Source organism: Capricornis sumatraensis, chromosome 4, assembly GCF_032405125.1.
Source record: "Capricornis sumatraensis isolate serow.1 chromosome 4, serow.2, whole genome shotgun sequence".
Taxonomy (NCBI): Eukaryota; Metazoa; Chordata; class Mammalia; order Artiodactyla; family Bovidae; genus Capricornis; species Capricornis sumatraensis.
The window spans coordinates 59,627,838-59,640,305 of NC_091072.1; the positions used below are offsets into that span (position 1 = coordinate 59,627,838).

The following is a 12,468-nucleotide window of genomic DNA, read 5'->3' on the forward strand; positions in this document are numbered from 1 at the left end:
GCCCCCAAAATAGTTTCTCACTGTTTCCCCATCTATTTCCCATGAAGTGATGGGACTGGATGCCATGATCTTAGTTTTCTAAATGTTGAGCTTTAAGCCAACTTTTTCACTCTCCTCTTTCACTTTCATCAAGAGGCATTTTAGTTCCTCTTCACTTTCTGCCATAAGGGTGGTGTCATCTGCATATCTGAGGTTATTGATATTTCTCCTGGCAATCTTGATTCCAGCTTGTGCTTCTTCCAGTCCAGCATTTCTCATGATGTACTCTATATAAAAGTTAAATAAGCAGGGTGACAATATAGAGCCTTGACGTACTCCTTTTCCTATTTGGAACCAGTCTGTTTTTCCATGTCCAGTTCTAACTGTTGCTTCTTGACCTGCATACAGATTTCTGAAGAGACAGGTCAGGTGGTCTGGTATTCCCATCTCTTGAAGAATTTTCCAAGTTTATTGTGATCCACACAGTCAAAGGCTATGGCATAGTCAAAAAAGCAAAAATAGATGTTTTTCTGGAACTCTCTTGCCTTTTTGATGATCCAGCGGGTGTTGGCAATTTGATCTGTGGTTCCTCTGCTTTTTATAAATCCAGCTTGAACATCTGGAAGTTCACAGTTCATGTACTGTTGAAGCCTGGCTTGGAGAATTTTGAACATTACTTTGCTAGCCTATGAGATGAGTGCCATTGTGCAGTAGTTTGAACATTCTTTTGCATTGCCTTTCTTTGGGATTGGAATGACAAATGACCTTTTCCAGTCCTGTGGCACTGCTGAGTGCTGAGTTTTCCAGATTTGCTGGCATATTGAGTGCAGCAGTTTCCCTGCATCAAAATAATAAGTATAGTTAATTTGATTAAAGGATCAAAATGAAAGTAAAAAGCACTTCTGATAGAGGAAATATTCAAAAGAGGAAGAAATGTGAAAGATGAAGTTAAGCTCTGTAGAAGACCAGTGTGTTCAGGTAAAGTGATTATAGTGAGAAATACCACTGGAAAGAAGGAAGAAATCAAGTACTTAGGCTTACAGTGTGTCAAAGTGGGCTAAGTACTGTACATGTTCCTTCACGTCACAGCAACTGAGTTGGGTTCTGTAATTATCGTTCTCATTTTACAGAGTATTTACTGAAGCTTAGATACCTTGTGATTTGCTCAGTTAGGAAGTAAGTGTCAGGGGTGTTATTTGAGTTCTGAAGCCTGGAATTTAAACATTGTGTTCTGCTTTTTCAAGTGTTATGTTGTGGCCAGATAGTAAATTTCATGTCTAGAATAAAAAGTCTCTTTTATCCTGAAAACATACACTTGAAACATGTATTTTTCAAGCCTTGTGAGTAAACTCCTCACGTGCATATCTAGCTCTACCACTTCCTAGCTGTTTGCCTTGCTCAAGTTACTTCATTTTGCTATGTCTCTTCCTTCATCTGTAAAATGGGTATAATAATAGTACCTATCTCTTAAGATAGATTCATTAGGGTAATATAGGTTATACCACACAGCAGCAAACTTAAAAATCTGTGTGGTTTCATCAACAGAAATTTTGTGTTTGTTTGCATTATGTCTGATGTGAGGTTGGCCTGTCTCTTCTAAGCAGATTCAGAAACTCAGCCTGCTTCCATTTTGTGACTCTGAGTCATAACACTTGAACATAACTTCATTTTTATAGGTAGTAGATTGTGATGGGGGAAAATGACCACCAGAAAAGCAACTGACATTTAATCACTCTGCTCTCAAAAGTGGCAGATATCACTTCTCTCATATTGTATGGCCTGTAACTAATCACATGGCCAAACTAACTGCAAAGAAACTGGGCAAACATAGGGAGGAACATGAGTTTCAGAGTACAGAAGTCTCTATGAGGAGTAAATATATATGTTACCACATGGTAGCACTTTATAGCCATGCCTAACAGAAACACATTTGATAATGTTAGGCTTTATTTTTAAGGAGTTATAGAGAAATTTTCAACAGTTATGTGAAAATGAAAACAGTGTTTGAGGAAGCTTGTTTTCAGCAGAAAACTGACAAAAAAATTAAGGAGAAGTAGCCAAATTAAATGAAAATGCTAGCATTAAAAATGGCTAAAATTAAGTAGTAGAAGTGGCCCCAGGTATTGTACAGATCCTTATAGAGTCCTTGGATGACACCCAAATTATTTGTTGAAGGTATACATTACTAAATTTAATTACATTATAATGTGTAAATTGTAAAAAATACATGTTTCAGCCACTAATTTTTCTATTGAACTTACTCAGTTTTACTTTCATGATTGACAATGTCATTTTCTTGATTGACAATTTATATTATTCTTGATTTTCAGTAATTATCAATATCTGAAGTTCTAAAATTGGAGTCCTCAGACTCCTTGGGCACCATAGTATTTGTGAAACTCTCTAAGTTTCCTGAGAAACTGATCTTAGGACAAGTTATTATAGGAAATGTCAACTGTTAGTTAACATCAAATCAGATGGTGATCAGAAATTACAGGTATTTAAGGAATGTGTGTGCAGACGTGCAAAGGCCACCTGACTGTGTTTCTAGACCTTTTGCCAGCTTGGTGAAGGACTTCGTCTTCTGGAATAGAAGCAGTCAAGGTCCCCATACAGATGCACTAACTTGCAATCTAGGACTGCTTCTTTCATTGCGATTTAGAGCACTAATCCCCAAGTTCGGGTCCTCACTTCTTGAAACCCATATGAAGAGTGCAGTTACGTCTGAAGGACTGTTTGACAGGTGATATTATTTATTATAAAGATGTCTGATGGGTTGTTTCTAGAAAGATGTTTTTATTTTCCCAAGTAACTATAGAGAATAAGTTATAGAATTGGCATACAATGACAAATCAAAATGGCAGTTGTGTACATTATTCAGAGCAAGGGGATGATGGTTTTACTATTAGGTGTTGGGCAAATAGGGCATGAATTCTGGAGTTGATCTGGTATCTGTTACCATCTGAACAGCTGCCATGTTACAAGTTGTAGCAGCTAGAAGCAAACCTATGTCCTGAATAATCTTTTATTTATTTTTTGTTATTTTGTTTGTAGAAAACATCAACACTTATTTAATTGAATAAACTATGCTTGTTGTAAAACCTACTGATATAACCTATTGTAAGACATATATAAAGATAATACTCGCATTTTACTGCAGTTAGTATATATACTTTATAGTTTTAAAGAAATTATTTAATTAGAAATAATACTGAGAGAAAATAGATTAGTATTTATATGTACAATTATTTAGCTATTATATTGTCTATGTTTAAATTAGTCTTTCTGAACTAGAACAATACCAATTTGCAAATTTTACCTGTCAAGTTTCATATAGATCCAGTTGCCCTAATATAGCTCTCATAATTTTAAGAAGAGATTCACTTATCTACATAGTTTAAAATCTAGTGATCTATAAAATATGAATTTGTTAATGAAAGGATCAACTCAAACTGTTACTAGTGTGCTCCACTGAACTTTACTTAACCCCTTGATACCAACAAAGGGATTAGTTATAGATTTTCCCAACTGGCTTCTTACTTTCATGTCCAGCCAGTGATAACACGAACAAAACTGATGTACTAAAAAAATCTCTTTTTAAAACTTAATCCACAGACTCAGTTTGGAATTTCCTTTGGGAATGTGTTTCATTCATGAATGATTAATAGAGCTTCTTAAGTGACAGAATATTCACCAGGAAGTTTTCACTAAATGAAATATTGATTCCTTGACTAGGAGGAGCCCAGCTGGAAAAACTAAGGCTGAGATCTCACAGTGTCCTTATACTTCATTTCAAACATGAATCAACTTGTTACAGCATTTTCTAATATATTTATCACAGAGTCTTTATAAGGCTGCATTTGAATTTAAAGCCAATCCATGCACTACTAATTTATACAAATCTGACTACTGTTCCTTAAAAAAAGATTCAAGGAAAAAAATTGTTCAAATAAAACATTAGCTCCAATCTGGATATTTATTTTGTAACTCACAGATTTCAAGACACTGTCACACTCTTCAAGATCCCACCAAACTACATGTGTACATCCAAAGGTTCAAAACAGTCTAACTAAAACTGGGAACTATTTTATGTAAAGGTGGTGAGTGTAACATCAAAATATTCCAAACATAAAAATTCAAGATCCGTTGCCCCACATTCTCTAGAATTATTATGTGTAGCTAAAATATTATACTTACTGAGTCTGTATCAGTAACTATTATTATGTCCAAAATATAGCATTTGATGATAAAGCTATCACTTTTCCCTGTGCTGATCTGGCATCAAATAACATCTCAGTAGCCTCCACATGACGACAGTTGCACCACCGAGAAACAGCTCTGCCGTCCTATGTTATCTCTGAATGGATCTTTCACTACTTTGGTTGTCTGGAACATAAACATTTATTTTATTAAATAAGATATTTGTGGTAAAATATTAATCTGATCCTTAATCAGATAAAACAAATTCTATTTTTTTTTGCCTCTTGGATGGTATTCATTTATTTGGTTAAAATGGCTCTTCATTCCAACCATCAATTATTTCTAAATAGAAATAATTGCTCAGAAATATTCAGACATATTTGTGAATTATTTCTTTATGTATTTGGTATGTACTGTTGAATTTTAGAATTACAGGGATAGTTTTCTAAAAACACCTTCACACCATTTATATAAAGCTAATGGCAATGTTAACCAATGGCATACCATTGGAATGTTACTGCCCAGAGACCACAGTGTCTCTTATTTTAGCAAACTCTTCTGATATCATTGATATATGGAGTATAAGTTTCCTTAAGAAAAATGCAAGCTGTTTTTTTTAATTTAAGATAATTTATAAATGATTTGGGTTTCATTTTTTTTTTACTTTAAACTTGACCATCTCTGATTTTAGCATAACATACTGTAGTCTATTTTCTTCCCAATGTAGTGATTTTATTCTTTAAAGTGCACAAGAAAGACTGAATTAATATATATATATATTTCCCCGAACCTGTCAGTAGAGGTCTATGTGTAGCTGAAGACTCTTCATTGCAAAAAACATCCCAAGCATGGCTGAAGAAGTAGTTCAAGGACAAGCTTTTCAGAAACACTACCCTGCGGGTTGAAGACCCACATAAAAATCTGCCTTGAATTCTCATCTCAATGAATTTAGAGAGTGACTAAGGCAAAGACTCAGACTTCCCTGATGCTCAGACAGTAAAGCGTCTGCCTACAATGTGGGAGACCCGGGTTCAACCCCTGGGTCGGGAAGAATCCCTGGAGAAGGAAATGACAACCCACTCCAGTATTCTTGCCTGGAAAATCCCATGGGTGGAAGAGCCTGGTAGGCTACAGTCCATGGGGTCGAAAGAGTTGGACACGACTGAGCAACTTCACTTCACTTTAAGGCAAAGACAGAAGTGTTAGACCCTGAGGCTCTCATGTGAGCAGCCGGAGCATTGCCTTCTTTTTACTGACTCCTCATTCAGCCGTATTGAGACCTGAAAGATGACTGCTCACGAGTGTCTCACAAGTACACTGTCACTATGGGTCCACCATCCTGGCGAAAAGTTTTGTGTATACAACCACTTACTGAAATGATTATACCCTCAAGGAAAAGGTAATTAGCTTTACCTAACCCCTAAGAATGCAACTTATAATAATAAGATAATATGCTTTATTAATTTCCCTTCCAAGGTATGCATATGTTTGCAGTTGCTTCAGTCATGTCCAACTGTTTAAGACCCCAGGGGCCTTAGCCTGCCAGGCTCCTCTGTCCAAGGGTAGTCATTCCCTTCTTCACAGGATCTTCCTGACCCAGGGGTCAAACCCATGTGTCTTAAGTCTTCTGCAGTGGTAGGCGGGTTCTTTACCATTAGCGCCTCCAGGGAACCTATTTCAAAGACTGGAGCCTGTCACTGGCATAGGTCATTTCATCAGCTAATCAGGTTCATTCTGGAAATCAAGGTATCAGATTGATCTTTGCTTGGTACCCAAAGAATTAGAAATGTTGCTATTCTCAAGAACTATTTTCACCAAGTTATTAAAAGCCTTTTGTTTGCTCTTCTATAATTTAGGCAATTTAATATTTTTTAAATTTACCAGTAATAGAAATAGAGCATTTTTAAAGCATTATGAACACCTGTATAGTCTTAACTTTCAGTACTCTCTATTATCACCTCTCAAAATTCATTTTTTCACACTTGACATTTTATAATTAAATAAGTTATTTTGACATCACAGTCATATCTTAAAGAAATTTGACTAGGTATTTTTATGAATAGTTAGAATATAATGTTGCTTTCTTAGTACTGTAATAAATTATTTGGTAGGATTGAATATTTCCTTGCTTTGATGAAAAAGTGAAATTGAAAGTCATTCAGTTGTGTCCGACTCTTTGTGACCCCCTTGGAGTTTCCCCAGACCAGGATACTGGAGTGGGTAGCCTTTGCCTTCTTCATGTGACCTTCCCAACCCAGGGATCGAAGCCAGATCTCCCACATTGCAGGCAGATGCTTTACCCGCTGAGCCACTAAGAAAGCCTTAAAGATTTCCTGTTATATTTAATCAATATTGTATCTCTGAGGTGAATGCCTCTGCTTACCTTATCACCTATGATGAATAGCTATTATCTTAAGGTAACGTTCTGCTTTTGAATCATATCTTCATACGACTCTAAGCAGAAACACAATATATCCCAGATATTTAATCCTTTGTGGTAAGCATTATAGGTAGTTTTTGAATTGATAAGCATTTCTAACTTCAAGCCACCTAAAAAAGTTCAGAGAAGATTAGCATGGCCCCTGTGCAAGGATGACACATTAATTCACGAGCCAGTCTATATTTTGTAACATATGTAAAATAGATAGCCAGGGAGGATTTGCTGTAGGACTCAGGGAACTCAAAACTGGGACTCTGTGAAAACCTAGAGGGGTGGGATTGGTTGGGAAATGAGTGGGAGACTCAAGAGGGAGAGGACGTATGTATAGCTATGGCTGATCCATTTGATGTATGGCAAAAACTAACAGAATACTGTAATTGTCCTTCAATTAAAAATAAATAATGTTTTTAAAGCTCAAAATATATGGGCTCAAATCTTTAACAGCTTAAACTCTATTAGCAAAGCTTTTATCTGCTTCTTAACATTGTAAAACATTTGATAATTACCCTGAAGAACCAAATCTAAATCTAATTTTTTTCTCTTATTTGTTATCTGTAAGGGGGAAATAAGGCAGTGTTTCTGGAGTGGTTGGAGGAGTGTAGGGAGCTAGTCAACTGTGTCCCCAGGAAATGGAAAACTGTGGTATTCTTCTATTTTGTTTCATTGAAAAGATGTATTTGTACCTCTCTTATGATGACTTTTATTTAGTACCAAGGCTACCAAGATCATAAACTATACACAGGATGCATTATGACTTTGGTTAGCCTTATGCATTTTTGCCTTAATGGACCACTTCCTCCATTAAAAAATAATTAAAATTATATTTTACAACTGTGTTTGCACAAATAGCTATATCAATCCTGACTATACAACCTAGATAGAAGGAAAAACAGTTATTAGGGCTTTGCCTTCTTAACTCTTAGCATTTTAGTACTCTTACCCTGCCATCCTTCATTTAGTGTTTAGGAACTGTTTGTTTCATTTTTTAAATACCAAAATTTATTTTTAGAGCAATTTTAGGTTAACAGCAAAGCTGAGCAGAAAGTAGAGAAAGTTCACACACACAACCAGTCCCCACACATGTACAATATCCCTCACTGCAAATATCCCACACCAAAGCAGTATACTTTTATTTTTTGGCCGTGGTGCGGGGCATGGAGAATCTTAGTTCCCTGACCAGAGATCAAACCTGCATTGGAATCATGGAATCTTAACCACTGGACTGCCAGGGAAGTCCCAAAGCAGTACTTTTTTTACAGTCAATGAACCTACAGTGACACACGTTTATTACCCAAACTCCATAGATTTATATTAGAGTTCACTCTTGGTGTTTTACATTCTACGGGTTTTGAATGTGCTATGACATGTATCCACCATGGGGTAACGTGTAGAATCATTTTACTACCCTAACAATTCTCTGTGCTTTGCCCTTTCATCCTTCTCTGTACTTTAACCCCTTGTTGTTGTTGTTCAGTTGCTCAGTCATGTCCAATTCATTGGACTGCAGCACACCAGGCTTCCCTGTCCATCACCATCCCCTGGAGCTTGCTCAAACTCATGTCCATTGAGCCAGTGATGCCATCCAACCACCTCATCCTCTATCATCCCCTTCTCCTCCTGCCTTCAATCTTTCCCAGCATCAGGGTCTTTTCTAATGAGTCGTCTCTTTGCATGAGGTGGCCAAAGTATTGGAGTTTCAGCTTCAGCATCAGTCCTTCCAATTGATTCCAATTGATTCCAAGTCCTTCAGGATTGATTTCCTTTAGGATATACTGGTTTGATCTCCTGCAGTCCAAGGGACTCTCAAGAGTCTTCTCCAGCACCACAGTTCAAAAACATCAATTCTTTGGCATTCATCCCTCTTTATGGCCCAACTCTCACATCCATACATGACTACTGGAAAAACCATAGTTTGACTAGATGGACCTTTGTTGGCAAAGTGATGTCTCTGCTTTTTAACATGCTGTCTAGCTTTTCTTCCAAGAAGCAAGCATCTTTTAATTTCATGGCTGCAGTCACCATCTGCAGTGATTTTAAAGCCCAAGAAAATAAAATCTGTCACTGTTTCCATTGTTTCCCCATCTATTTGCCATGAAATGATGGGATCATCATTTGCCATGAAATGATGGGATCAGGTGCCATGATCTTCATTTTTTGAATGCTGAGTTTTAAGCCAGTTATTTCACTCTTCTACCTTCATCTAGAGGTTCCTTAGTTCCTCTTTGCTTTCTACCATAAACGTGTTATCACTGGGATACCTGAGGTTACTGATTTTTCTCCTGGCAATCTTGATTCCAGCTTGTGCTTCATCCAGCCTGGCATTTTGCATGATGTACTCTACATTTAAATTTAATAAGCAGGGTGACTATATATTGCCATGATGCACTCCTTTCCCAACCAGTCCACTGTTGCTTCTTGACCTGCATACAGGTTGCTCAGGAGGCAGGTTAGGTGGTCTGGTATTTCCATCTCTTTAAGAATGTTCCACAATTTGTTGTGATCTAGTCAAAGGCTTTAGCATAGTTGATGAAGCAGAATTCTTTTTTTCTGGAATTCTTTTGCTTTTTCTGTGATCCAATGGATGCTGGCAATTTGATCTCTGGTTCCTCTGCCTTTTCTAAACCCAGCTTGAACATCTGGAAGTTCACGTACTGTTAAAGCCTAGCTTGGAGAATTTTGAGCATTTCTTTGCTTGCTTTAACCCCTTAAAGCAACCATTAATCTTGTTGTCTACATAGTTTTGCTTTTTTTTCCAGAATGTAGAACAACTGAAATTATACAATATATGCCTTTTTCAAATTGGCTTTTTTCACTCAGTAATATGCATTTGCATTTCCTCTTGTTTGTTCATGGATGGATAGCTCATTTCTTTTTAATGCTAAATAATTTTATACTGTATGAATATGTCACAGTTTATCTTCCAGTTCACCTACTGAAGGACATCTTGGTTGTTTCCAATTTGGGGCTGAAACAAATAAAACTGCTATAAACATATGTGGGCAGGTTTTTGTATGGACATGCATTTTCAGTTCATCTGGATAAATACCAAGGAGACTGATTGCTAGATCAAAAAGAAAGATGTTTAATTGGTAAGAAACCACCAAACTATCTTCCAAAATGTCTCTCCCATTTTTCATTACCACCAGCACTTAATTAGAATTCCTGTTTCTCCATATCCTCAACACCATTTGGTGTTATCAGTGTTTTGGATTGTGGACATTTTACTAGGTAGGTAGTAGTATCTCATTGTTGTTATAATTTGCAATCCATTAATTAATGTTTGTTTGTCATATTTATATATTTTGGTAAGATGTCTTTAATATGTTTGGCTCACTTTTAAACCAAGACATTCATTTTCTTATCATTGAGTTTTAAGCATTTTGGGGGGTATATTTTGGATAACAGTAATTTATCAGATGTGTCTTTTGCAAATATTTTCTCCCAGTGTATGACTTGTCATCGAATTGACAGTGTCCCTAGGTGTGGGAATTTTTAATTTTAATAGAGTTCAACTCATCAACAATTTTTTCATAGATATGTCTTTGGTATTGTATCTAAAAAGTCATCACCATACCCAAGGTCATCTGGATTTTATTAAATTTTTTCTGATAGGAGTTTTAGGGTTTTGCATTTTGCTTTAAAGTCTGTGATCCATTTTGAGTTAATTTCTGTGAAGCTTAAGAGGTCTGCATCTGGATGTTTAGATTCTTTTATTTTTCTGCACAGGGGGATGCTCAGTTACTCTAGCACCAACAGTTGAAAAGTGTTATCTTTTCTCCATTGTACTGACTATGTTGGTCTATTTCCGCATTCTCTATTCTGCTCCATCAATCTATTTGATTATTCTTTTGCCATTACCAAATTATCTTGATTACTGTAGCTCCATAGATTATTTTGAAGTCAGGTAGTGTTAGTCTTCCAAATTTTCTTCAAAATTAAGTTGGCTATCTGCCTCTTTTGCCTGTTTATATAACTTTCAAATCACTTTGTTGATATCCGCAAAATCTCTTGCTGATATTTTAATTAGATATGTTATATCTCTAGATCAAGTTGGGAAGAACTGACTTTTGACAATATTGAATCTTCTTATCAACAGATTTATTTTCCCACGGGACATCTTTCCATTTATGTAGACTTCTTTGATATCTTTTATCAGTGACTTATAATTTTCCTCATAGGAACTGTTAGTTTTTTAGTAAGAAGTTTTACTCACTCAATACGTTTAGTTTGCCCCTGTGACCATGAACAACCTTATGAAAAGAAGCCTACATGCTTTCTTCTGTAAAGCTTGGAAAGTGCTTCAAAGTGCTTGGTTTGGTAGACGCTTTTGCTTTCTGACCTGTTTTTTCATAGCATTAATCTCTTAAATTGATAAAGACTTTTGCTCATATTTTGGAGTTTATTTATTATAATCCTTATCAAGATTCAAGGAGAAATATCATAATTTTGGATTTTCCAGATCATGAAATATTGAGTAATCACCACCCTTTTTGTTTTAACCCTATTTTCAGTATATTTCACTGAGAAATGATCAGAATTCACACCTACTTCTGAAACAGACAGTAGCTTTCAGTTACATTATCTATTTTAGAAAGAGTGTACCTGATACTCTCTTTCTCATAGTGCAGACTTTTATTTACTACTCCCAGCCCAAGTTTCCTGCTGCTTGAATTTACCATTTGTGGTTTAGCAGAAAATGATTAAGTGTGTATCAAGAACTCTTATTTGATACATGACATGATACCATAGTTGTAAAAAATAGAATTTTCTCTATAAAATCAATGTTTCAGAGATATATTCTCTGCTTATATTATTTAAATAATAGGCACATAAATTATTTTAGATATAAACTCTCCTTTTCAAGATTATTAAATTTTTCCTATTTTTAATAGGCATTCTCTACTTAAGATATTACCTGCTCTAAGAATCCTCAATGGTGAAATGCTAGCCTCTTGTTCAGAAAGTCACACTGAAGAACACTATCAGCTAGAATTAGAGCATTTCCTGGAACATTGTCAGTCCCAAATTAGAGAATTTAACTTACTAAGTGAAAAATATATTACTGGAGACAGGTAAGACCGTTATCTTCTTCTTATAATTAAAAGATATAGTGCAATTTATACATAGCATTTAAAATTTCCTTGATCAATACAGTGCTACTTTTTTGGACTTGTACAGTGTGTTTTAGGAAATTTTCCTCTTTAAAAAAGAAATTTATGAGCATCATCTTTTATTATTTGAAATGTAATAATCTGTATTTTGAACATATTTTAAAGGCTAAAATTAGATCAAAATAAATGAAAGCATGAAGATAGCTTCACAACATACAAACATTCATTCAGTTGTTCATTTAATTATTCAGTCATACATTTATTCATCAATTATTGATGGACAAGACACATAAGAAACTAAGTATTACATTTTAGCCTGAAAGAATTCATGATTTCATTAAGAGAAAATTAGCTAAATAAGTCATTACAATGGAACAGTCAAGTTTTATAAAACATATAGTATTTATTATATATCTATTATATAGAGAATAATATTACAAATATTTTTATGTATTAAGTTATTATGGATGCATAGTGGAGAAAAGCAGTCAAGACATGCATGTATTCAGAGGATAGAGGCTGAGATCAGAGTTCTAAAAATATATCAAAGAAAGAGAACTTCCTGTCCCCCACCCTGAATTCTGAATTCAGTTCACTGCAGTCGCTCAGTCATGTCTGACTCTTTGTGTCCCCATGGACTGCAGCATGACAGGCTTCTCTGTCCATTAACAACTTCTGGAGCTTACTCAAACTCATGTGAATTGAGTCAGTGATGCCATCAACCATCCCATCCTCTGT

The 12,468-nt window shown here is 35.6% G+C and overlaps 1 protein-coding gene and 1 non-coding gene across 2 annotated transcripts in view; both read left to right on the forward strand.

The window, feature by feature from the left end:
• Window positions 1-12,468, forward strand: part of LRRIQ1 (leucine rich repeats and IQ motif containing 1) — a 200,692-nt gene that overhangs the window by 85,329 nt on the left and 102,895 nt on the right. The window contains exon 14 of the mRNA XM_068972048.1: window positions 11,512-11,691. Coding sequence (XP_068828149.1) covers window positions 11,512-11,691 — 180 coding nt within the window. The remainder of the gene's footprint in view (window positions 1-11,511; window positions 11,692-12,468) is intronic.
• On the forward strand, window positions 6,702-6,806 carry LOC138079385 (U6 spliceosomal RNA). Its single transcript, XR_011144864.1, has one exon. It is a non-coding gene; the product is annotated as a U6 spliceosomal RNA (small nuclear RNA).